Below are 27,906 nucleotides of genomic sequence, written 5' to 3'. Positions count from 1 at the left end.
GTCTTTTCACCATTCAGTTTATTTCATAATGCCTTCATCACTGCTGTGGTGTGTGCTAAATCCATGATCAGAAAACTGAAGCGGAGACCCGATGAAGATTACTTCTGCACAGAAACACATTTAAAAGTAAGACTCGTCAAGTCTTGACATTTTAAAATGAGTTTAAATGAGAAATAAAATGTGTACAGGACCAGACAAAGCTAAATTGATTGTGCAAAAGTATTTGTGGGATATGAGACCAAGAAAAGAAAACTCATTCTTTTAGAGTAAATCATAGACGCTTCTCACTCCCTCCAAGAAGTTCATTCAAAGTCCATTAAAAGATATCCTCTTCTTTTATCCCCACGACATGTCAAATAAAACAAGCACTTAAAATGCAGGCAACTTCTAAGGCAACATGTGAACTAAAAACAAACTAGACAGTACGGAGGTATACTCTCCTCTATTTGTCCGCAAGGGCATCCCCCACCAGATAAAATATTTCCTCGCGCAAAAATGACACAAGAGCTATCATACAAAGTGAACTACTGGATAGAAAAGACGAAAACATCTACACGCAAAAACAATACAGAAGTGGAAAGGGGAAGGGGGTCCGCTGTTAGCTCTGGGAGCCAGAAGTAGTTTGAACAGCATGAGGAGCTTTTCAGGTCTACACAAACCCCAGCTTTCCTTTATCAGAGACAGGAAGTACATGCCTCTCTGACCTCAAAACCTGAGGAGCACACGCGAATCGACTCATGCTCACGATTAGAACAAAGTCGGAGATAAATGTGTTGATTTAAGGGGTGGGGGGTTTGCTTATGAGGGAATCCATGTGTCCACACATCCTCAGGGATCCTGCACATTGTTCACTGACCAGCCCTCGTCTTGGTTTTCACATCGTGGACGACGAGTGGCTGTCCAGAGCAAACATATAGAGACACTCATCAGAGGGGGGGGGGGGGGGGGGGGGGGGGGGGGGGCAGTGATTGTTTGGTCTGCGCTCACCGAACACACTGTGAGGATGTGCAAATGTTCAGAGGACGTCACTTCCTGCCCCACCGGAGCGAGGGTCTTCAACATGCAGGACACAGTGCAGGTCTCCGACAGAAGTGTGTGTGTGTGTGTGTGTGTGTGTGTGTGTGTGTGTGTGTGTGTGTGTGTGTGTGTGTGTGTGAGTGAGAGATGCGTGAGGGTGGGTAGTGTTCGGTGGCTGGGGTGAGGAGGGGTAGGAGTTCATTTGTCTCCGCCTCATCAGGACGTGCCCTGTCTCTTCTGTTGCTGCACCCGGATCAGATCCAGCTGTCTCTTGCACTTCTGGTAGTAGGTGGACAGGCTCTTGTTCTCCTCCAGCAGCTTTTTGTGCTCCTGCACCAGACGGGACGTGTTCTGCTGGTCCTTCTCGTCCTGGTCCAGCTCAGCGATGAGCTCCTTCCTGCGCAGGGGACAGATGTAGAAACATTACTCCTGCGTACACCTGAATTACAGATCACTACATCATGATATCAATTATTTATCTTCTCAATTTGAAACAATACCCACATTCCGGCAATAGACAGACTTCCTTCCACTTTCATATTTCCTATTTTATTTGACCACACTCAGTTTCTTACATATTGTCTTTATTTTTTATTTGTTACAATAGTCTTTCAAATTGTTTTTATAATAGCATACATTTCTCCTCTTTTTATTTGATACGGTATTCTTCTTGATTCTTCAAAACATGAGTATTGTAGTATTTGGAAATATGAATTTAAACAAACAATGCAGCTTTTTGGCAAATAACTATCTAAAATAAATTACATTTATTTGGAAGAAATGTTAGTGGTTTAAAGAATAAAACAAAAAAGTTAATTTTATTTAGAAACATACAGCTATTAAATTTAAAACTAGAGAAACAAATCATTTTTAGATTTTCTGGAGCCTGTGATTAGTTTGCTTTGTTCTGTACACTTCTCTGGGTGGGGGGCCGGTTATTGTGCTTAGAGGTGAACTGGAGGAGCTCAACACTGACGTGGATCAGATGGAGTTTAGATACTATGAGCTGCTGGACCTACTTCCTCTGGATGAGCAGGGCGATCTCAGTCTGCACCTTCAGGTATTCCTGCGCCATCTTGCAGTGCTGCTCAAACACAGCCATGGACTCTTTGGAGTTGGGACAGGGAGCGAGAGGCTACACACACACACACACACACACACACACACACACACACACACACACACACACACACACACACACACACACACACACACACACACACACACACACACACACACACACACACACACACACACACACACACACACACACACACACACACACACACACACACACACACACACACACACACACACACACAATCAGCTATGTATAGTCTGGGCAGATAATAACACAGCAGATAGCTCAGAGATGCTGCCAATGTGTATTCATATTCACACTCCATTTCCATGGTAATCCCTTCATAATGAAGTCATTTACAATGTCCTTCAATTCATCGCTGGGAGTGAGGAGGGAACGCCACAGTGAAAGCTGATGCAATGCTGACAATATTTCAGTTATTAAATATCAAATGAGTTTCAGGTGTACCTGCAGCTGGTGATCCAGGGTCAGATAGGCCATGGGAATGGAGTTGTCTGAGCCGTTTGTGTCTGAGGACAGAGAATCAGAGGGGGGGGGGGTTATCTTCAAGACACGATTGCTAGCAGTCCAAACATTTCTCCTCAGGAATAATCTCCTGGGTGACTAACAGGAGTGGCCCCTGTCAACCAGTCAGCTTATGGGTTGAATTCAACATTTTCATAAAAAACTGTTTACAAAATACCATCATGGGCTTTTAACTATTTGTTTCACAATGAGAACCAAGCAGTGGATTGCCTGAAAGACCCACAGTAGGAACACTCAAGCATAGACCTCAAGTCACGTATCTTCATCCTTTTATGTGTACAATGATTACAAAGTAGGCTGTGAGTAGAGTTTGGTCTTGTTAGAAAGCGGAAAACACTTACTCTAAACACATTTAAGTTAAATGTAAATGTTGGGAAAAACATTTTTGGGTGAAATTGTGATATTCGATCATTGACTCTTCTGATCACCTGTAGGGTCATCGGGGGAGAAGTACCCTCTGCTGCTGGTCTTATCGGGGGGCATCATCCTCACACTGGGACTGGAGGAGCGGCTGCTGTTCCTGCTCCCCTGCAGGAGAACACAAACATGAAGCAAAGCAGTCTTCTAGTCACGCACACTTGGAGGCCAAACAAAGCTTACAGAAGAAAATGAACCATGTTTGTGACTGTTAGCTGAGGAGGTGAATGTCTCCATGACAGACTTCATGCCATCAAAGTGATGTTGTTGGAGACTGACAGCTCACAATGTCACAGTAGGAAACAGGACTGACATTTAAAGGTTGGTCCTGAACATTTCAAGGATTTGTGTAACAGCTGAAGTTCCTCTTTTGAAATCCAGCTGACCGTAAGATATCTGCCGCTAATTGCACATTTCTCCAAAGAAACCACGGCCAGAGCTTTTTGTTTAATATCTTTATCTCAAGGATATCTTGACACTGGATCACCACTTTTGTAAGACAGACTATCTTCTCCCTTCTTCTCTTTTTCCATTTGGGCTTCTGTATATTTGTTTGACAATGTTTTTCACCAACTGCAAGATATCTGCTCTCAGACTGTGCTTGAATGAGCTTCACTGCTCAGTCCGAGAGCCGCAAAGAGAGGAGAGCGCCCCTCGGCCGTTGATACAAGTACCACATGAAATGGTAGCAACATCAGCCAATCTGCTCAAACTGATCGGCTTCTGGATGTTTGTTATTACACTGTTGGTCTGAGAGTCACCACAGTGTCAGTCTGATTTCTACAGTAACGTCAGTGGCACTTTTCTGTAAAGTTACAAAATGTTCATCTTGAAGTGATCCGAGTGGCCGCACAAAAAGGGCTCAGGAAAAGGAGGCTGGGTGCAGGCATGACATGGCATGTGGTCACAATTGAAGAAAGATGCTCTCAGAAGAAGGCATGTGAAGCTCAGAGCCTGCAGGTGGCAAACCACATCTGCAACACTAAATTGTGGAATGTACACCAAGTTGGATATAGTCCACACATAATAGAAAATAAGTCAATTTTCCGAATACAATGCATCCAACAAAAAGATGACTGAAGAAACATGTCTGGTATAATAATGACAAACCAAACTATGAACATTCTAAAGTCTAAAATGCAACAGGATTTTAGACTTTTTGTATACAGAGAAACTACAAATTCAATCTGAGGTGAATCTGTTACACAGTGATTCAGAGTAACTCTCCATATGGGAACAGAAGCAACATGATAACAAAGCAAATTCACAGCAACACAACTCCATGATCAATGGTGCTGTCAGAGCAATGGGAACCCCACGGGCACAACAGCACTATCCATCTTCTTTCGGTACAAAGTCGTCATGTTGAACTCTCAATGAACTTTTTAATGCACAGGGCTGTGAGTTTCCTCCTAAACAAATGGAGACTAATGTTTGGGAAAGCAGGAGGACTCCTCTGAAGCAGGGATCGTATTCGAGGCTGTGTGTTTGAGGAGAGCGCACTGATGTCTTCATCTTCTTGGAGCTGACATATCAAACAAATGTCATCCTGTGGAACTCTTTCTCCCACAGGATCTTTCCATCTTGACAAAGAATGCATCAAATATTGGAGAAGATGGCATCAGTCAAGAACCCACAAGACAGGAGGAAAGTTATGATACAATACAATTCTTTGACTGGGTTCACGCAGAGTTCAGCTTTTTATTTAGAATTACACAAAGAACATTGGTATTAGTTATGATCACATTTTATTCCAGTCAAACTGAAATCACCACCAATCCCTTTTAGAATTTAAAATAAGTGTTATTTAAAGCTCTCTATGCCTCATGGTGACCTTTGATTGACAGCTGTACCAGCATAAGAGACAGTAACTCATTTCTGCTGTTAACTGTACAGTAGTCTACAAGAAATGAGTATGGGCTCAGAACAGTCTCATAATACACACATGCACACAGAAGGATCCACACTTGTGTTTTTCAATGCACACACAAATGTGTTCCGTTTCATATGCATGTAAATAAAATCCAAATACAGAAAAAAGTTTTACATTTGTATTTTTCATCCTCACATATTTGTTTTCCGTTTAAATCCCGTGAACCTGCAAACACAAACCACTTTCTGTGCATGGATCGCTGTGCATTCGTGTGGGTTTTTTGAGACTCCCCTGACGATCAGCCGATTCGTACTTGTAATTTTTTCTATCTATAGCCAATCAGATGTCTCCTCAATTCTAAGCCAATCACATGAGCGCACCCCCACGAGGGTAGATTTCTTGCATTGCGCAACAGCATGATGGGGTGCGCAGTACTAGTAGAGAACCAAATATGTAAAGCACTTTTTTGTTAATGTATGATTTAATAAAACATTTTAGTAAAACAAAAATCCTCTGTGGTACCATATTGAAGTATCATTATTTTTGCATCGGGTTGAATCATATGGTATCGCCCCGAATCGCATAATGTTGAATCAAATCGTATCGAACTGTATCGTAACGGGGGTGAATCGTATCATATCGCCCGGTGTTTCAAACGTATCGTTAATGTATCGTATCGTGGCAACGTATGCATCGGCCTCAGTGATGGAGATGCGCATCCCTAGTATCCAGTGGTGTAAAGTAACTAAGTACATTTACTCAAGTACTGTATTTAAGTACAATTTTTACATATATTATTCTGAAATAATAACCCTTGGACCGATCTGCACAATGACTTTTACTTTTGGAACTTTATGTATATTTTGATGCTAATACTTTTGTACTTTTTCTTGAGGAACATTTTGAATTCAGGACTTTTACTTTTAACAGAGTATGAATACACTGGTACTTTTACCTAAGTACAAGATCCGAGTACTTTTTCCACCTCTGTCCGTAACTGGATGGAAATTGACTTTCAAACAAATTGAAATCTAGCCTGGCTGGGTACGTACACGTTAGATTGCACATACAGTGGGGCAAAAAAGTATTTAGTCAGCCACCAATTGTGCAAGTTCTCCCACTTAAAAAGATGAGAGGCCTGTAATTTTCGTCCTAGGTATACCTCAACTATGAGAAAAAAAAAAGAAAAATCCAGAAAATCACATTGTCTGATTTTTAAAGAACTTATTTGCAAATTATGGTGGAAAATAAGTATTTGGTCACCTACAAACAAACAAGATTTCTGGTTCTCACAGACCTGTAACTTCTTCTTTAAGAGCCTCCTCTGTCCTCCACTTGTTAACTGTATTAATGGCACCTGTTTGAACTCGTTATCAGTATAAAAGACACCTGTCCACAACCTCAAACAGTCACACTCCAAACTCCACTATGGCCAAGACCAAAGAGCTGTCAAAGGACACCAGAAACAAAATTGTAGACCTGCACCAGGCTGGGAAGACTGAATCTGCAATAGGTTAGCAGCTTGGTGTGAAGAAATCAACTGTGGGAGCAATTATTAGAAAATGGAAGACATACAAGACCACTGATAATCTCCCTCGATCTGGGGCTCCACGTAAGATCTCACCCCTTGGGGTCAAAATGATCACAAGAACGGTGAGCAAAAATCCCAGAACCACACGGGGGGACCTAGTCAATGACCTACAGAGAGCTGGGACCAAAGTAACAAAGGCTACCATCAGTAACACATTACGCCGCCAGGGACTCAAATCCTGCAGTGCCAGACGTGGCCCCCTGCTTAAGCCAGTACATGTCCAGGCCCGTCTGAAGTTTGCTAGAGAGCATTTAGATGATCCAGAAGAGGATTGGGAGAATGTCATATGGTCAGATGAAACCAAAATAGAACTTTTTGGTGAAAACTCAACTAGACGTGTTTGGAGGAGAAAGAATGCTGAGTTGCATCCAAAGAACACCATACCTACTGTGAAACACGGGGGTGGAAACATCATGCTTTGGGGCTGTTTTTCTGCAAAGGGACCAGGACGACTGCTCCGTGTAAAGGAAAGAATGAATGGGGCCATGTATCGTGAGATTTTGAGTGACAACCTCCTTCCATCAGCAAGGGCATTGAAGATGAAACGTGGCTGGGTCTTTCAGCATGACAATGATCCCAAACACACCGCCGGGGCAACGAAGGAGTGGCTTCGTAAGAAGCATTTCAAGTTCCTGGAGTGGCCTAGCCAGTCTCCAGATCTCAACCCCATAGAAAATCTTTGGAGGGAGTTGAAAGTCCGTGTTGCCCAGCGACAGCCCCAAAACATCACTGTAGAGGAGATCTGCATGGAGGAATGGACCAAAATACCAGCAACAGTGTGTGAAAACCTTGTGAAGACTTACAGAAAACGTTTGACCTCTGTCATTGCCAACAAAGGGTATATAACAAAGTATTGAGATGAACTTCTGTTATTGACCAAATACTTATTTTCCACCATAATTTGCAAATTAAGTCTTTAAAAATCAGACAGTGATTTTCTGGATTTTTTTTTTCTCATAATTGTGGTATACCTCGGATGAAAATTACAGGCCTCTCTCATCTTTTTAAGTGGGAGAACTTGCACAATTGGTGGCTGACTAAATACTTTTCTGCCCCACTGTACTGTACATCCCTCTTTTCTGTAGAACAATGTTAAAACGCCTCTCTAGAGAGAAACTCTGCACTACATAAGTAAAGTATAGTCAAGGACATAAACATCAATACACACAGACCGAGTGACCCTCCCTGTCTTAGCGCACCCCTCCGCAGCGGGCCTGGTCTTACCTGGCTGGACTCTGAGCAGATGCCGGGCAGGTCCTGCACTGAGCGCCGTCTCTGAGGCTCGCATGTGGCTGTGGACAGGATGAACAGAGGACAGAGGGTGAGAGCAGTGGAGATGGCAGATAGTGATGGTGGGAGATTGGTGCCCATGTTTGCTCAACAGATATCCAGGCTCACCGAGCGTCACAGGGACAGCTGCACTGATTTAACCCTGTAGGTCCTGGTCTGTCAACATGTGCTGTGGCATGGCTACAACATGACCACAGCGCTAAAAACATCCCGCCACACTGACAGTGAACTGCAAACATACACACATCACCGTACCACACATGTCAAACTCCAAATCTGGCTTTTTGATTCATTTGGTCTGAAGTTTTGGCCTGAGCAGATGTAGCAGAACTTGCATCAAAGAGAATGTGTCATGACATCACATAAAATGTATCATTATTCATTATTTCTTTATGTCTGGTCGCTAGAAATATAAGTCTATGTTACTTAATAGCATTATATTTAAGTCGGGTAAATATATATAATATTTGATTGATTGTAAAGTCTTTTTTTTTGCAATTGTTTGTATTTTATGTGCGTGACACACAACCATTGACATTGAGTTGGGAGTATGTAAACCAATTTGTAAAAACGTTATCTGGAAGCAATTATCCATCTGTTTACTTTAAGTACTTTAACATCTTTAAATGTTTTCATGCCCAAATGCATGCCATGATAGTAGGAATGTTGACTACAGTGTATTACTATAAATGCAACTAAACATTCAGCATTATTTGTTGATCATAAATCTAAGTGCTTTTGAGTTCGATGGTGCTTATATTTCTCAATCTACAGTATAATATGTTCTACTGAAGCCGAAACACAAACACACATAAGTAAGGCATACATAGTTCCTACATTATAGCAATATTCAACATCAAGTCATGTGGATTGCACATTTGTTCCTATTCCCCAACCTCTACACGACCTAGAGTACATCAGGTGGATTCCACTAACACTAGGCTTAATATAGGCTCTGTCTAAAAGAAACAACACACAAACAAACACAAAGGACTGAGCAGATCTATCTATTGGAATTCATTTTTCATGAAATAATATTGAATTTGTATATTCTCTGATTTAGTTTTGTATTCAGATAAATGCACTTTAAATAAAATGAAGTGAAAAATTCTAACCTCACAGCCACATGTTTCCAGTTGTTGCTCAATGGCAGGGGGGTAACGGTACATGCATTAGTCCAGCATCAGTTCCAGATGTTTCTTTCAATATGTGACTTTCTTAAGTTTGTGTATCACTAATATATTGTACCTTAGCCTAGGCCTAATGTATGAGGAACACATTTAAGAGAGAATTCTTCTTGGAAGCTTTGGCAGAAGGACAGGATATAGTGAATGTTGGACGTCTCTCAGGTGTGTGGTGTCACACAGGCAGCGCTGCTTTACTGCCAGCTCTTTACTTAATAAGCTTGCTTTTCATAATGCTGGCTGGCTATATATTCATTGACATAACTGTAAGTAACCTCACTTTCACAACACTGTCCTGCAAACATTTTGACAAAAGTTTTGTGTTAAAGTTATTAATTACAAAAACCCTGGAAGGCTTTTATGTTGAAATGGAAACAGGAAGTACAGATTAAAAATGCAATAATAAAAAGTATTTCACGGCTTTGACATATAGACATGTCACTGTAGTATTGTTGCTGTAAGATCTCAAAATACTGTGGAAAGTTCCTCTTCAATGTTTACTTTTGCTTTAAACAAGATGACAAGCAGTGAGTCTTTGAAACTGTAAAGGAGACGCAGGCAATGTGGAAGAGGTGAAATAAATAACCAATTATCTATCATTTACATAAAAGAAAAATATATATATATATTTTATCTTCTGCATTGTTTTGTTTATACCTTAGAACTGTGGATTTGACATACCGTTACACCCCTCCTTTATGACCACCAATGACGTATTTGCTTGGTAAAAGACCAGGTGTCCAGGTGATGTTCCCTACCGTTAACAAATGCATCATTTGACTTCCTTATCAGTGGATAAAACTGGCCACAGATAATGTGTCTCACCCAGCTCCAAATAAGACACTTTTTTCGGGAAATCCAGAGCTGTCCCCATTCCTCTCACCCGTATCTGCTTGTAATAATAGCTTTGACCCTCATGTGAAAGAAATTAATCAAAAATGACTTTGTCAAAGTTAATGGATGTAAAAAGAGCAAGAGGGGGAGAAAAATAGCCAAGCTTTCTCAAAGTCCTTTATGCATGAAAGGCAAGGACAAGAGGAAATTCAGAGAACTGGTGCACTGCAAAGCCAGAGAGGGAGGAGAAGACAGAGCCATGAGTTAGAGTGTCATCTCATCTGTGTCACCTGATCCGATGCTATACACTGATTGACAGGTGACACAGATGATGGGAAAACATCGTCACTTGAGAAAACTCATTTTCTCACCAGATTAACTCATTAACTCATGTTCTGCCTTCTATAAACACAAAGACAGAGCATGTGTGTTACTCCAGCACCAGCTCAACTATATTCAGGTTTGGGGGGGGGTACCGGATTACATGTAACGAGATTACGTAATCAGGAAACCAAAAAAGGTAACTGTTTCTGATTACAATTACGCAAAGAAAAGAAAGTGATGCAGTAGGTGGACACCTGATTTATTAAACAAATCAGTCTATGCTTTTGATTACTGTAGTAATTAGTTTGTAAACTATTACTTTGACTACATTTTTATATATTATCTTAAATACATTAAAACATGTTATTATTATTTAATTTCTCCTGTTTTATTTGCATTGCATTTAATATTGAGGTAATCCAAAAGTAACAAAGTAATCAGGTTACATTACTTCTATTTTGATACTTAGGTTACTGATAATTTTTTTTGAAGTGTAACTAATTATTGTAACTCAAGGTTCAAGGTTCTTTATTTGTCAAACGAACATAGCTACAGTGTAGTTAGGTCGATGAAAATCTTGTGTCACAGGCAAATTATTACATTTTTAAAGTAACCCTCCCAACCCTGATTAATGTTTGTAGAATATAAAATGTTGTGTTGGCATCGTATGGAGTGACACACAGGAGAGCTCCATGTCATAGCACAGCAGCCCAAACTAGCAAAGCAGAGCCAGCTGCACCCGGTCACCATGGAAACCCGGGGGTCCAGTGATACCTGTGATGACGATCTTGGGGACATCCAGAATGGTGCCGTATGATGCCGTTTTACGATGGCCTCGTTTAAACTGCGGACGTGCTGCGGAAAACACACATACACACATACAGCTGCGAACACAACGAGCATGCAGACTGACACAGACTGGGGAGCCACAGCTGGACCGGACATATGGGCCCCTCTCATGCAGAGCATACAAGGGCGGCATGCTCTCCGTCCCTTCCCGGCCCCGTGGAGTGTTACTGCTTACACCACCAGCAGCCACCACAATACCTTCTGAGCCCAAACAGCAGCAGGCATAGGGCTATGCTGCTGTTTGGGTTCAAAATTCGACACGGCAATCTAAGGACTGAAGGTGTTGATGGTGGAATACAGTAACGTTATTCATTTATAGCCTAGTTGTCAGCTCATAGAGTATTATTGTGAACCCGGATATGTTGAGTACACCAACGTTTTGTGATAGAAATATATAGTGAGGGTCCCCAGCACATGGAAACTGCAGGATGCTAACTTGCATATGTTGGCCAATTTGCACAATTAGCATAAGTTGTGTTCATTAGCATATGCAGACAATAGTTACAAAATGGCTTGGCTGATTTGGACAATTTTGGTGTGGTTTTTAAGGTTATTGAGGAAGTTGAATCAATTTCTGACCATTGCAGGATCAAGAATGGCAGTTATGAGTCCCCTAGAACTTCAGAACAATTTCTTTGCTATTATCTGCATATATGAATTAATGATAATTAACGCAACTTATAATAATTGTGCAAATTGCCCAACATATGCAATTTAGCATCCGGCAGTTTCTATGTGCTGAGGGCACATACTACACATTTCTAACTTTGGTGTACACAAGAGGAATCTATGAGCTGGCAACTAGACCATTAAGTTACAGTACAGCAGAAAAATAAAAAAGGCAACAAACAAAAAGACCTGACATGGAGTGCCATTGTAGCAGAGTGGTTACAGCACATGCCACATAACTGCATGTCCCTGTTCTAGACTTGAGACCTTTCCTTTCTATTTTGTCCCTACACTGGCCAAACAATAGTAAAAGAATAACATTAAAATAGATAAAAAGGAACCTGACATTTGTGTATGCTTAAATCAAATCAAACTACATGCTTAGAGCTCCTGAGGTTTAATTTCAGTGGCACTATTGAGCTTGCTGTTTCTGTCAGAACATTGCAATACGTGGAGATGGTTGACAGAAGGATCTGATGGGCCTTCTTAGTGTACAAGGTCAAATCTGTGTTTCTGTGAGGAATCCATTTCCACCTCTAAGTGATGAACGCATATAAGAGTAAAACTGACAGGGAAGGAGCTTCTGGTGGACTTGGAGAGGCCTCATTCCAATAAGACTTGCACTGACAATACAGCAGCATGCCTTTCCTGAACAATTTGCTTCTTTCAAAATCTGGTAGGAGCATGCTAATTTGCTTTGATGCGCTCTTGTTCCTGTAGTCTTGTGCTGTGTGACGTCAGGCATTACCTGCAGGTGCAAATGGCAGCTTGGGCTCCAGCTCCGACAGGTCAGCGCTCATTCTCTTGCTGTCAGATGATGTCAGGCACTGTGTCCGTGCAGGCAGACTCTCCACACTGCCCCCCCTCGACAGAGGCAGAGACCTCAACGGGTCTGCCTAAGAGAACAAGAGGAAAATCTCACTACAGAAGCTTGGTTTGACAATATTTGCTTCTTGTGCAGCTAAATGACGGATAACTGTGAAACTGAAATGAATTTATTATGTGTAGTATTGGTTTACCTTTGGCTTGAAGTAAGGAGCAAACTGAGGCATGATCTTGATAGTATCGTTACTCCCTTGGGAATCACTGTGCTCCATGTTTGCGTCACTTTTGTTGCTGGTGCTGGTGCCAGTGTTGTCCACATAGGAACCTGTTGTTCCCCAGGAATCAGGATGTGTCTTTCATCAAAGATTTACAATGCATTTTCTTTGATGGTTCACAACACTGTAAAGCTAACCAAAGCTTAAAATCATAAACATGGCTGTTTCAGACATGATACAATTATTGGGTGCTGGAAGAAAATAAAAAAACGATTTCAAGATTTTATAATAATGATGCTTTCCAGGAGACTAGCACCAGTAAATGTTCCTTCTATATCCTTCTGTGCTGATACATGCTGGCTTTTGAGGATGACTCTTGTACCTGTACTGGTAGCAGAGTTGCTCTGTCCGTCATCTGAATACTGGTATGGATACTGCAGCGGTTCATCATATCCAGGGAAGTACTGCCAAGAAAACGTTTTATTGAAGAAAGAGTGAGCTTGGTTGGATTGAACATCTTTCTACCCAAGCTGTGCATGAAAGAGTGAAGTCAAGTCAAACATAATCCATAATAATAACTTCAGTTCCCAGTATATTAGGTACATCAAGCTAAAATGACTGCCATATAATAGAGCTGTGTAGTGATGATGTATTGTGTAGGCCCAACAGGACGTTAGCATCGTAAGGGTTGAGAAAATAGGATGTGGCACAAGTTAATGACACTTAAACATTTCAGTCAGCATGATCATCTCCACTTATCAACTCCACTTTTATGTTTCTTGAAATTTAAATGCAATAAAAGAAGTCAAAAGCTAACGTTAGGCTATAAACAGCACGGTCACATGGCTGCACATCACCACCGCTAAGCTAACGGGGGCTTATGTTCGGTGTGATGGATGATGTTTAGTATTCTCATATAGCCATTTATCAGCAAGTGGTCAAATGCAAACTCATGTGTTTACCCGTGCATCATTACATGTAACAGTCCAGCAATAAGACATCCTTTCATGCATGTAGCTTATAATGTTTAGTATTGTTGAAACTGAGATGGGTTGATTCGAATGTATGCTCTTTTAAGAGGAGCGGTTTGTAGTGCTTTGGAATTGCATTTTCAATGTTTCTATTGCGCTGTCCATCCTAATTATATATTTTTTTCCTTCTTTTTGGGGGATGGGGGGGTTTGTACAAAATCTTTGCAATTATTTTAATGTATTTAGTGATATAACAATCACAGGAAAAGTGCATTCAAGTACAGTGTCATAAATACACACGAGAGTAACGAGTATTCCCAAGTGAAGACGAATAACTAAATACACATTTTGTTGTGTAGAATAACAAAATAATATATAGTTTTGTTATACATAATAAATAGTCAATTATTGTAAATATAGATGGAAAAATTTTAATCCTGTAAATACAAAAATATACAATAAAAGTAATAATAATAATAATAATAAGTCATAAAGATAATAATACTACTAATAATAATAAAAATGATGATAATAATAATAACAGAAACCCATGGATGGAAGTGGATAGTAGTTGGGTATGCTCACTGGTTTGTGCATTGACTGTATGTAGAAGGTCAGGGGGGAGGGGAAATTCCTGATGATATCTTGATTGTAACCTAAATATCATAACACTTCTATTTGAAAGGCAATACATTCAAACTTTTCCTGTCATGTTACATTCTGCTCTCTGAGATGTAAGTATTTGTTCAAGGTTATTGAATCATTCACTCCAGTTGAATAAAAGCCTTGTAGAGAGAGACAGTGTGTGTGAGGACAGATTACCTTCATTAGATGAGTCATGATCTTCACTATCTCCTCCATGGAAGGCCGCTGAGAGGGGTCTTTAGACCAGCAGCGAGTCATCAGACTCTCAAGGGGCTTGGGTACATTTTGGATTAAAGGAGGTCTTGTGCCTGAATGTTAAAAATAAAAAAGGTAAAGGAACTGCTCAGGAAGAGATTACGTTTGGCATCACAGCAGCCAAGCAGAGAAATGTTTGCTAAATCCCCTGTTTCCTCCTGTTAAAGCTATGATGACTCAGATAGGCAGATTCAGAGGTGGATATATTAAACTTGTCCCCAGGTATTATTAGTGTCCCATTAGTATTCTCCTTCCTCCATCTCTGAACTACAATCATTTGCAGGGTGTGCTGCAGGTGAACCTGCCTTGTGCACTATTCATGTTCAGTCTCCCAGCAGGCCGAGTGGTCTGACAAGGGTCGTTAAGATTTTAACTTTATCAGTTCTTTATTTATTTTTTATTCAGGGGGAAACTAAACAAGTGGAAACAATAATTGACATTGCTTTTTTATATTTATTATGTAAAATAAATAACATATATTTTTGTAACAAATCATTATCATGTGATGATGGATATGCAAAACAAATACAATTGTTATCTTTAATAATTAGCCCCGGGGTCGTTTACTACTGGGGTTTGGTACTCATCCCTTTTGCCGACAGCTGGATATGACCTTTGCATCCTCCAGCTATCCCAAAAACACACACACACACACACACACACACACACACACACACACACACACACACACACACACACACACACACACACACACACACACACACACACACACACACACACACACACACACACACACACACACACACACACACACACACACACACACACACACACACACACACACACACACACACACACACACACACACACACACACACACACACACACACACACACACACACACACACACACACACACACACACACACACACACACACACACACACACACACACACACACACAGTTGGTCACTCACCATTGTGCACGGCCCACATAATGCGAAAAGCTGGTCCTCCAATTTCATCGAATGGCTTCCTGCGAGTGATCACTTCCCAGAGAATGATCCCCCAGCTGAACACATCACACTTCTCGCTGTAATTGCTGCCTGCAAGTAGAGAAGAACCCACAGCAACACTTAGGTCCTTTTCAAACAGGGAGAACACGCTGTTTGACATCGCTGACTGACTGATAAAGGCAATTCTCTGTGGCATAATTGAGATGAGATCGAGGATGCGTCTAGGAGGGGATGAGGATGGAAATAGGGGAGCAATTTTACCAAGGAACAGCTCCTGTGTTGCGTAATTACTGGGCCTATTATGGCCAAATTAAAGTGCACATCACACACCTCTCTTAAAAGTAGCTGCGCTGCACACACTGATGCAAATGAGTTGTTAAGAGTTCACGGTGAGGGCATACATGAGGTGTTTAATTGCTTGTCTTGTACCTTGCCTCCAAAAAACAAGATAATGCTAAGGGCTAAATTCATCTTTCCTCCATGCCCCCTCGCCAAGAACATGTCTCATGTAGAAATACGCTAGGCGCTTGGCTGAATGAGAACACAATTTGTACACGTCCTATCCCGAGGGAAATAAAGCCACCGGCATCTCGCCATTCATCTCCTCACTGTGCTTAGGAGACCACCATCAATAAAACAGTAAAGTGAGATGCAGATGATGGATCAAGAAGATATTCCTCCATTCTGGGAGCACTGAGCTGACATTAAGGTGAAAAGTAGCAAATTAAAAGGTGTGTGTAAGAAAAGCACTAAGAACCGAGGTGGAAGAAGTATTCAGATGCTTTACTTAAGTAAAAGTCCTGCGTTCAAAATCTTACTTAAGTAAAAGTACAGACTATTATCAGCTAAATGTGCTTAAAATAGAAAAAGTACTCATTGTGCAGAAAAATGACCTTTTAGCGTGTATATAATTATATTTATAAATGACATCATTTCTACATAATATTTTTGCATCAAGTAGCATTTTACTGTTGTAGACAAACAAAGCTCTGATTGACTTTTTGTAAAGAATTTAAAGAGTTAGTCCACTAGTTACATTGCTAGAGAAGCATTTAGTTAAAAGTCCTGTTTGTTAAAGTATATGTTTAATAAATGAAGTGGAGTAAAATTACATTATTTCCCTTTTAAATGTAGTGGAGTAGAAGTATAAAGTAGCATTAAATGGAAAAACTCAAGTAAAGTACCTCAAAATGTTACTTAAATATAGTACTTGAGTAAATGTACTTAGTTAATTTTCACCTCTGACAAAGAAATATGCAAGATGGTTATTTGGCCTAAAAGGATTCAGTGAGCGTTTATAGAAAGCAACTGGATACTTATGAACGCTTTTCAGTTAAAAACAAATAACGGGGCAGGTATCCAAAGAACTACTTGGACTGCCTCTTATACTTGCCTTCAAATACCTCTGGGGCCATCCATGCTGCACTTCCTTTGTTGTTGGTCATGTGGGTTTGAATGTCGCATGCTGTTCCAAAGTCACATATCTTCAACACAGTGCCGCCTGCCACCAGAAGCAGACTGAAAAAAAACAAGAAATACACCTGATTAGACACTGAAAATGGCAAAAACTTGAAATGATTAATAATAAAAGTAACACTTTCTGAATTGTAAAAGTTAAAACAGTTTCATGAAATTGTTTTAACTTTTGCAATTCAGAAAGTGTTACATACTGGTTATAATGGTGGTTTTAGTTGCTAAACCTTTTCACTTGATACATTTTTGTGTCCTTTAGGGACCTCTTGGAGAAGGGTTTATGACAGTTGGTAAGATAAGATAATATAATGACTCTGCTGTGATTACACATCATTGATAGCTTAATGGTGCCATCCATGTACTTTAAATTGCACAATATATCAGCTTGTTGACACAATCTCATCACAGGACATGGGAATGCAAGTGTAGGACAGGTAGTAAATATGTGGCGATCATTAAAAGGAGCATATAAATAAATGATTGGACGATAAACCCTTGTTGACAATTTGTCACAATGTGAGACCTTGTATTTCCTAGAAACTCTGCAGCACTTCTCTAGGAAACAGAACAGCTGGTTGTTCCCAGAGAGTCCGGCCAAGAGCCTTCTCTCCACTAGTCTCTTCTGGGATCCAACCTTTCTTCAGTACCAGCCTGACACTGGGGTTCAAACCAAGCAGCAAACTGCAGGGCAGATCAGTGAAGCCCATAGGGTGGTACCGTTCCTTAGATCACCTCCACGTTAAAAATCAAACCCCTTGGGTGAGCACAGGACTTTGAAGCAATTTTTCTTCGTGACCAAATCAGGTATTTAGATACAAACGCTATATTTTTCAGAGGTGTTAACTGCATGAAAACAAAAAATGGCAGTTTTGGCTCAGTGTACTTTGGTAACTAAGAACAGATTTTAGGCTAAGCTATTGGGCTCTTGTTCCCAGTACAAATATCTGAAAAGCCCTTTTCTAAATCATTACATTCTAAAAGTTAAAACAGCTAATAGCCGTAGAGTTCATTTTCCTCCTCTGTTCACATGACTGAGCGGAGCACGGCTAAAAAGCAGGGCCAATTGACCATGAGCCGGAAGATCTCCCTATCATCCAGGTAATTATATCAATCTGTAGTCGAGACATCTTGGCTTCATGCGCCACTAAGCAACTTTCATGGGAAAAATAATGGGGCTCATTTCCAACGCTGTGTGCAGTTCTTTTTCTAAAACAAAACCCCAACTTTACTGCAGAAAAAAACATTTTAGCCTGGTAATAACATTTGGTTTTGTGTCTATACAGTAAGTTCACAATTATTAGGAATTTTATGCATATTTTCCAACTCCAAGCTGTATAAACTTGAATGCGTATTGGATTTAAGAATATTAGGTGATGTGTACTTGTGTAATGAGGGAGGGTGTGGCCTAAGGAGATCAACACCCTACACATGAAGGTGTGCATAATTATTAGGCGGCTCCTTTGTCTCATGCAAAATGGGCAAAAAAATAGCTTTAACTGACACTGAAAAATCAAAAAGGTCTTTAAGAGGGATGCGGCCATCCCATTCAAAGAACCATCAAAGGTTTTGTTGCAAATTACATTACATTTAGCTGACACTTTTATCCAAAGCGACTTACAACAAGTGCATTCCACCAAGAAGATAAAAACTTGAAGAAAACAGAATCATATAAGTACATCAGGTTTCATAGAGCCAAAACATTTCCAAAACAAGTGCTACTCAACTGCCTTTAGATAAGCCAGTCCTTTATTAGTATATAAGTGCTTTGTTAATAATTCTATCGCTCAAAGTGGAGTCGAAAGAGATGAGTTTTCAGTCTGCACCGGAAGATGTGCAAGCTATCTGCTGTCCTGATTTCAATGGGGAGCTCATTCCACCATTTTGGAGCCAGGATAGCAAACCCACGTGTTTTTGCTGATGGGAACTTGGGTCCCCCTCGCAATGCGGGTGCAGCGAGCTGTTTGGCTGATGCAGAGCGTCTTGAAGTGGATTCTAGCAGTTACTGGAAGCCAGTGAAGGGAGCGGAGGAGCGGTGTGGTGTGGGAACATTTTGGAAGGTTGAAGACCAGACGAGCCACTGCATTCTGGATGAGCTGCAGAGGTCGGATGGCACATGCAGGCAGACCAGCCAGGAGGGAGTTGCAGTAGTCTAGGCGTGAGATGACAAGAGTCTGGACCAGAACCTGCGCTGATTTCTGGGTCAGCTGGGAACGTATCCTCCTGATGTTGTAAAGAGTGTATCTACAGCAGTGGGTTGTTGCAGCAATGTTTGCAGTGAAGGACAATTTGTTATCTAGGGTCACACCCAGATTCCTTGCAGTCTGAGTCGGGGAAACAATAGAGGTGCCGATGTTGATTGTTAGGTTAAGAGTGGGACAATCTTTTCCCGGAAGGAAAAGCAGTTCAGTCTTGTCAAGGTTGAGCTTGAGGTCGTGAGCAGACATCCACTGAGAGATGTCAGCTAGACAAGCAGAGATGCGTGCGACGACCTGGGTCTCTGAGCGAGGAAAGGACATAATTAGTTGGGTGTCGTCAGCGTAGCAGTGGTATGAAAAACCATGCGGGCTAATGACAGATCCGAGCGAGTTTGTGTAAAAGGAGAAGAGGAGGGGACCAAGAACAGAGCCCTGAGGGACCCCTGTAGTTAATTGACAAGGGTCGGACTCGGATCCTCTCCAAGTTACCCTGTAGGTGCGGTCTTCGAGGTATGAGGTGAGGAGGGAAAGTGCAGAGCCTGAAACTCCAAGTTCTTGGAGAGTGTGAAGGAGGATCTGATGATTCACCGTGTCGAATGCAGCAGACAGGTCCAGAGGGATGATGACAGAGGAGAGGGATGCTGCTTTAGCAGTGTGCAGTTCCTCAGTGACAGCAAGGAGGGCAGTTTCTGTGGAGTGGCCTGCCTTGAAACCAGACTGGTGCGGATCCAGAAGGTTGTTCTGATGGAGATAACAGGAGAGTTGTTTAAAGACAGCGCGTTCAAGTGTTTTAGACAGGAAAGGGAGGAGAGAGACAGGCCTGTAGTTTATAACATCAAACGGGTTGAGAGTGGGTTTCTTTAGGAGAGGGTTTACACTAGCCTCCTTGAGACTGTTTGGAAAGTGACCAGAAGTTAGAGAAGTGTTGATGAAATGGGTGAGAAACGGTAGAATATCTGGAGCGATAGTCTGAAGGAGGTTAGAGGGGATAGGGTCCAGAGGACAGGTGGTAGGACGGGCAGAGGTAACGAGGGTAAGAACCTCACTTAGAGAGAGAGGGGAAAAGGAGGTTATTGTGTGGGTGAACGGTGGGTCTGGTGACCCAGTGGTGAATAAAGGTGAATCGGAAAAAGAAGAACGAATATCATCAACCTTTTTTTCAAAGTAGTTAACAAAGTCGCTTGGAAGAAGGGAGGAGGGGAAAGAGGCTTTGGGGGGGTCCAAGAGGGTGGAGAAGATGGAAAATAGTTTTTGGGGATTGAAATAGGAAGATTAGATCTTATCTTGAAAGAAAGTGCTTTTTGCCTGAGAGATCGAAGCAGAGAAAGAGGAGAGGAGAGCCTGATAGGTTAGGAGGTCGTCATGGTGTTTGGATTTCCACCGTTTCCGCTCTGCTGCACTAAGGATGGTTCTATTGGCACGCAGTGCGTCATTTAGCCAGGGAGCAGGAGGGGACTGACGAGCCTGCCGAGATGTGAGAGGACAGAGAGAGTCCAGAGAGGATGAGAGAGTAGAGAGGAGAGTTTTTGCAGCAGAGTTTGGAGGCAGGAGTTGGAACGAGTCAGAGGAAGGGAGGGCTGAGAGCACCGATGAGGCAAAGGTAGAGGGGGAGAGGGAACGGAGGTTGCGGCGGACAGGTGCAGAATTAGAAGAGATGAGGTTGTTATGTTTGGAAAGGGGTAGAGAGAATGAAATTAAGAAGTGATCGGATGTGTGGAGCGGGTTTACAGAGAGGTTAGAAGTAGTGCAGTTCCTTGAGAATATGAGATCAAGGACATTGCCAGCTTTATGAGTTGGTGGGGATGGAGACAGTGAGAAAGCAAAGGCGGTTAACAGAGATGTTAGTTCAGATATCTTCCCTGTCTGGAGGTTGAAGTCTCCTAGAAATACAGCGGGAGGGCCAGTTTCAGGGATGTGTGAGAGGAGATTATCTAATTCCTCCAAGAAGTCCCCCAAGGCGCCTGGTGGACGGTAGAGAACAACAATGGTTAATTGTATAGGATGGGTTACTGTGACGGCATGGAATTCAAAGTTGGAAGGAGAGAAGTTAGATAGCTTGAAGAGGGAAAAGCTCCATTTGGGAGAGCAGGACACCAGTGCCACCTCCTCTGCCAGTGGGTCTGGGTGTGTAGGAGAAGGAATATGCTGTGGAGAGAGCTGCTGGGGTGGATGTGTTGGATGGAGTAATCCAGGGCCCCGTCTCAGGTCGGTTAAATTAAATCCTTGCTTCCCTCACTTGCGTCGTTTCCCTGTGTTTAGTCCCTCCCTCCAGGGAAGCATGGAGGGACGCAAGGAAACCACGAGAAGCAGGGAAATGAGTATTAAGAGCAATGGGACGTCCTTTCCTCCGGAGCGTCACGTGAAGCGACTTCCGTTTGTGATGACGCCGCACAGCTGATCGTCTGACAGCAGCTCTGTCCCCGTTGTTTTCACAAACACCCCTGCCACACATTTACTTACACAAACATTTGTATCATCTGTTGTAGACCCCAATAAATAAAATCAAATAAGAACTCATTCTCAAAAAAGATAAACGCCATTCTTAAAATGTATAAACGAACAATAGTTTGATTAATATTGATTAGAGTGCACAATAGAAATAAAATAATTGAGAGAAGAAAAAGAGATATGTTATCTATCAAAACCCAGTTAGATTAACATTCATTGGATTACACACTTTGTTTGTTTGTGTGGATATGTAGCACATTAACATTTTAAATAGCACTTAATGACTGAATGGAAATGACAGTAAATGAAAATATAAAACGAAAAAAGCGATCATGAAAATGTTTCCAATAAATGAATAAAATGATTTTTGACCACTTTGTTGTTCAGATATATCACATATTTGTAACTAAATGAGACATGAATTGAAACAAAACACAGCTTAAACTGAGGACTGACTCTCTTGAGTTTCATTTATTTTCTTCACTCCGCTGGGATACTGCTCTCAATTCAAGAACAAGAAGCATGAGATCAGTGCATGCACTGCATCATCCAATCAGCGAGCGATACACAGTAAGGGGGCGGGGCGAGTATCTGAGGATTTCATCGGAGGATGGACTGGTGGTTCCTCCATTATCGCTCCTCCATTATCGCTCCTCGCTGCTCAATCCTCGGTCCTCCGGCAGAAATAAGAGCCATGGGACGGTACTCAAGATGGCGCAGACAAATCAACTTCCGGTGAGACCGAGGACCGAGGAGCGAGGAAATGAAAATAGTCGACCTGAGACAGGGCCCATGTCTCAGTGAGAGCAAGGAAATCCAGAGACTGCAGGGAAGCGTAGCCAGAGATGAAGTCAGCCTTAGGAACAGCTGACTGGCAGTTCCACAGGCCCCCTGAAACTAGATGTTGGAACTCAGTGGAGCATGTGGGATAGACGAGAGCAGGCCGGTTACAATGATTAGGAGATGCACAGGGCCAGTAATAATTGCGAGAGGACACATGAACAGGAATGGAGAAAATACACATGTTTTAGCATGAGGGGCTAAAAAACACCAGCGATACTTAGCTCATTTAAAGTAGGATTTGCCTCCTCTTTGCCTCCCTCGTGACTCCCGCAGGACTCTATTGTCTTTGTCAGTCTTCGTCTGTCTGACGCTAAAGGAAAGAGCTGCCTAAAATGGACACCAGTCCTGATTGCTGAGTTGCCACAGCTGTGGGCCCACGCCCCTTTAATCAGTTAACTCTCTGCAGCTGATGGGCACTAGTAGAAACTGTGTGACTTCAAACAATCAGATTGAGCCTTCAGGCCTATTGTACTGCATTTTTTACAGACAAATATCAGAATAAACCCTTGTTACAGAGGTTTTAAGTTAACCCTACTACAATTTAATCAAAGTGAACCCTAACAAGCAACTGGTTCAGTTTTAAGATTTCTGAAAAAATAAGTCACCAAGATTTCTGCCTGAAAAACAGGTATTTGAGCTGTTCTGAGATTTCAAAACACAATTTTAGCTAGAATAACTACAGAACAATTATACAGAGTAGAATGAATGAAACAGAGAGGTCTAGAAACAAAAATAGAACTTACACAGGTTTCTGAATCAGCAGTGAGTCCTATCTGGTCGAGATTGCACACTGCAAATAGTGAACAGGTTCTCAAAAAACATAATGAGAAAAAAACATGGCCAAACCTTTGCCAGAGATTTGAGAAGTATCAAATGTGAAGCCACCAGGAAGACATTATCTTCCAGTGCTGTCATATTCCAGAACTGCATTCTACCTGGAGGCCCAGAAGTCTCAGGTGTTCAGAGACATGGCCAAGGTAAGGAAGGCTGAAACCACCACTGAAGAAGACATGAGTTGAAACGTCAAGACCGGGCCAAGAAATATCTGAAGAAAGATTTTTCAAAGGTTTTATGGACTGATGAGATGAGAGTGACTCAAAATCAACTCCCACATCTACTGCTGTTTTTTAGAAGACACTTTCTTCCATCAGTGAAACAGGAAAAAGTCTGCATCTTTCAAGAAGACCATGATTTTATGCAGGACAATGCTCCATCACATGCATCGAAGTAGTCCTCTGCGTGACTAGGCAGTAAAGCCCTTAAAGATGAAAGAATAAAGACATGGCCCCCTTCCTCACCTGACCTAAACTCTATTGAGAAAGTGCGGGCCCTTCTTAAACGGGAGATTTACAGTGATGGGAAAGTGACAACATCTCTGAACAGAGTAGATGAGATGGGACAGTGACATGGGAACATTTTCATTTTTTCCTTTAGTTGCATAATTTAGCTTGTTCCAGAGGTAGATAAAATAGCTAAGTGTGTTAGGTCTAACTCTTGTGTGTTTCGCTCCGCTCACCGGTCCGTCACAGCGGGCGGAGCTGCAGGATTTCTGCTTCACACACGCTGCATACCGCTATTTTACTGTCTTTTTCGGACACCTTAAAATAATGCCAGACCGGAGAAGCCATTTTGGCGAGCTTGTTTTGCTGCGCACAGAGAAAAGTGTCATGTATTTTACGTCATGCGATCGGCTCTCGCGATAGGCATGTTTATAGAGCACCGATCGATCGGTAGAGAGTGAGTATCGGCCGATCTCGATCGGTGACCGATCGATCGGAGCATCCCTAACTGTAGTTGTTTAACACTTAAAATAATCCTCAAAATTGGTTCAGACCCTGTCTACTTGGAACCCTCACCACACCTGTTTAGACACAATAATCCTAAATGTCCAGATATAAAGATCTTGCAAGACAACATCTGAGGAACTACACATTATTTTAGGGATTTGCATTACTATGTAGCTTTATAAAACATATACACTTTAGGCACGCAACATAAAGACAGTCGGACCATTTGAAAGTACAGTATTTGTTGAACATCTGTAACTAAAGCAAACACATTTGAAAGGAAACTACCAGGCACTGTGTTGGCACAGTGAAAAGGAGACAAGAGTGTGTGAGGTGAGGAGGAGCATACTTGGGTGGCTTGAGGTCCCTGTGAATGAGAGCCTTTGGTTTCATGCCATGGAGGTAGGCCACGCCCTGGGAACACTGAAAACACCAGCTCATGGCATGGGAAGCAGTGTAATAGGGGAGGGGTTCAGCACCATGCAGCACTGTGGACAAGAGAGCACAGTCACAACCACCACCACACACAATGAACCTGAAGGGAAACAACAGAACATCATGACGCTGTCAGACACACATACATACATCAAAAGGGCTGGCTACCTAGTATTTCAACAAGGTCATTCCAGATGGAAATATTTAGCTAACATTGTTCAAAAACTGTTTTTACAACTCAACTGAATGTCATCAAAGTTATGGTGCCAAAGGAATAACTTTGATAAAGATTCAGTGAGTGAGGAAAAGAGGTGATGGTAAGGTGTAAAGCACAGCAGACTTTCATATTGTTGGTTTCACAAATAAATAAATTGGCAATCTGAACCTCTTGGGATTCAAATATGTTCCAAACATTGATGTCTGGGAAAGGAGATAATAGCCTATAAACAGTTTGAACTTGAACCACTCATGCACACATCAATAACTTCCAGGTTATTAACACATCATTTTTAGTTTTGGCCATCAATTAAAAACTGCTGCATCAAAGTCCTATGTGGCAAACACTTGTAAATGATCAGACAGGTTGTAAATAAACATGGGTTTATGCAGATTTCCAATATATCACTTTACAGAAAGTAAACCATCCAATATGTTGGTAATAAGCCTTCAGATGAAAACAGCGTTCATGCATTTCTGGTCAAAGTTAAAGAAGTTGGCTGCGGTGTGTGTTCATTTTACCATTCGCCTACATAAAAAAAAAGGTTAAACAAACCTGTCCATCGTCTGATTACTCATAATTCTTGACCCTGTCAGGCTTTTTTAGCAAACCTAATATTTCAACAATACATTTTGGAAATGCAATGTTATTATAATGATAGCAATAATGGTCAAAACTAACTAATCATGACCCAAACGGCAATACCAATAGGTAACATTTAACTGGAACCAGTGAAGGGCGTACTTTTTAAGAAACTGTTAGGAATTAAGTCAGGTTTAGTGGTCCATATGCACTATTCAGACTAATGTATGTCCTACTTATTAAACACAAGGTAAATGTTTGAGTTCATATCTGCACAAGTTTTAAGACACAAATTGTAAAGACATTGTTGTTTGCATATTGCTATTTCCTAGGTCCATGTGGATATTTTCGAGAGGGACTAACAAGGATGTGCTGCATGTCACTGTGCAAAGAGATTGGACTGGTGACTGAACATGCAAACAGTGGGGGGGGGTCAACTGAACAGGGCTGCTTCTTACTGTATGTGTGTGCCAAGCTGTGTTCACTTCACTAATAGTAAGGCAAAACAAATGCTGACATGTGTAATATAAAAGTATTGTCCAGTATTCCACACTCACCATTGTACAATGAGCCGCCTTCAGCATATTCCATCACAAGGCAGACCTGAGCAGGAGAGAATAGAATCAGAAACATCAGACACACGATACAGAAACTAGACTGTATTTTGATGTGTGAAGTTTAGAGATCAGATAACACATAATAACATTCCAGTAAACTTACTGGATTATTGCATGAGCCATACAACTTCACAATGTTGGGATGATTCACACGTGAAAGCTGCCGGAGCTGGAGACAAAGAGGATACGTTTTATACAATCCCATCTGTATGCGTGGTATTCAATACTTTAAGTACACAAATACCTATCACCAAGTGTGTCATTACAAGTATTCTGCCACGTGACTACTGATTGCACTGTCATGAAGTGAAGCAATTTCACTGTAATTGGATATGGACAGTGTTTTTCAACTAAACATGTTACAGTAATGACTGAGACAAACTCAAGTATCAGCAATTACAACAATACCTCAACAATGAAGGCCTTCCTCTCTGATTCACTCTCAATGGTCTTGATGGCCACATCTTTGCCTTTCCATTTGGCTTTGCAAACAACTCCAAAAGCTCCTCTTCCCACCACCTGGAAATGGACAATTAAGGTAACAGTTACTTGCTTGTCTGCAACTCATTCATATAGAGTGCAAATAAACACAACCTACCTCCTCAACTTCAATATCCTCATAGTTGATTTCTTCAAACGGATATCCAGGAGGTGTTTCAAGTATATCGGCAGATGGTAACGTTAGAGACATTACTCGCTAACGACAGCTAGTAACTTACTGCAAAGAGAGGAAAATGCAGAAAACACAAAATGTTACATTACATTACATTACATTACATTGCATTTAGCTGACGCTTTTATCCAAAGCGATGTTAGCGTCTATTTTGATAAAGGATGCCCAGGCTTAATTCAAGATAGCACACAACGATACAACTGGATGACTAACGTGTAGTTAGCCAGGGACATGCTAAGTAACATAATGACAAACGTTATCTAGCTCAACTTAAGAAGGATAGCACTATTCGTAACATAGTCTGTCGCAGACTCTCAAACATCTCCTCGGCTTTAGCCTCCTGTCAGTTCACTCAGTGTGATGCAGCCAGCCAACTGCTCACAGCCTAGCTTTTTTAGCAGGGCTGCACTAGCAAAACTGTCACTGAGAGTTATCAAAGTTAGCTTTTGACTCACTTAACACAGGCCTACAACATCATTATAGACCATACTTTATCATTACTATGCCAGAAGCGCAAGTAAAAACAAGCTACTCAAGGCCTAGAGTGTATTAGCTAACCAGCTTGCTAACGCTGGCTGGCCTTGCTAACGCTAGCTACCGGACTTATTAGCTTAACAATCTGACCATTCGCAGTTGACTTGTCACCAGTGCCGGCTCTCTGGACATGGGGGTGGTTTCTGCTGTTAATGTACGGAGAAGCGAGGAGTAACGTCCATGTTCAAAATCAGTCTATCTCTATCCACTTGACAGCCAGACATAACTTTTTTACAACTCGTCTAGCTGGCTTGCTAGGAGTGTATTTTTATTCTCACAGGAAGTGAGTGTGCACTGCAAATGTGTCCCGTCCCCGCCCCCCCCATAAAATTGAAAAAAGCCTCATTCCAGCCTTTGCAAAGGAAAGATTTTCTTGAACATTATAAGGTATTATGAGGTGAAACAAAAAAATAAGTGATCTTCGGCAGAACAAATAATGTTTAAAGGCAGTGACTTAATGAACATATTGAAAGAGTTGAGGTTTTAACGTTTTTAAGTGTTTGGTTGAAAGGCTTGATGTTGAGTAAATGGTACGGAGTT

General features: G+C 41.5%; 1 protein-coding gene across 2 annotated transcripts; it reads right to left on the bottom strand.

Moving 5' to 3' along the window:
* map3k7 (mitogen-activated protein kinase kinase kinase 7) lies at positions 1-27,654 on the bottom strand. Of its 2 annotated transcripts, XM_079643444.1 has the most exons (18): positions 27,457-27,654; positions 26,758-26,877; positions 26,568-26,678; positions 26,263-26,328; positions 26,100-26,145; positions 24,658-24,796; positions 16,952-17,080; positions 15,524-15,648; positions 14,509-14,639; positions 13,098-13,179; positions 12,695-12,825; positions 12,424-12,571; positions 10,932-11,012; positions 7,750-7,817; positions 3,073-3,172; positions 2,567-2,628; positions 2,037-2,152; positions 1-1,414 (listed from the first exon to the last, which is right to left on the bottom strand). In XM_079643444.1, the coding sequence occupies exons 2-18, from the start codon at positions 26,848-26,850 to the stop codon at positions 1,234-1,236; spliced, it is 1,809 nt and encodes a 602-aa protein (XP_079499570.1). In that variant the 5' UTR covers positions 26,851-26,877; positions 27,457-27,654; the 3' UTR covers positions 1-1,233. The 2 variants fall into 2 exon arrangements, with proteins under 2 accessions (XP_079499570.1, XP_079499571.1); XM_079643445.1 differs by lacking the exon at positions 10,932-11,012.
* Positions 27,655-27,906: the final 252 nt, after the last annotated feature.

The sequence above is a fragment of the Notothenia rossii genome (assembly GCF_949606895.1).
Source record: "Notothenia rossii genome assembly, chromosome: 8".
NCBI classification, from domain to species: Eukaryota; Metazoa; Chordata; class Actinopteri; order Perciformes; family Nototheniidae; genus Notothenia; species Notothenia rossii.
This window is presented reverse-complemented; position numbering and strand designations above follow the sequence as displayed.

Excerpts from the sequence above, each read along its gene's own strand:
- map3k7 (XM_079643444.1), bottom strand. The coding sequence starts at position 26,850 with ATGTCTCTAACGTTACCATCTGCCGATATACTTGAAACACCTCCTGGA. Across the intron at positions 12,572-12,694 it reads CTCCTTACTTCAAGCCAAAG|GCAGACCCGTTGAGGTCTCT; the intron begins GTAAACCAATAC and ends TTGTTCTCTTAG. Across the intron at positions 2,629-3,072 it reads CTCCCCCGATGACCCTACAG|ACACAAACGGCTCAGACAAC; the intron begins GTGATCAGAAGA and ends CTCTGTCCTCAG.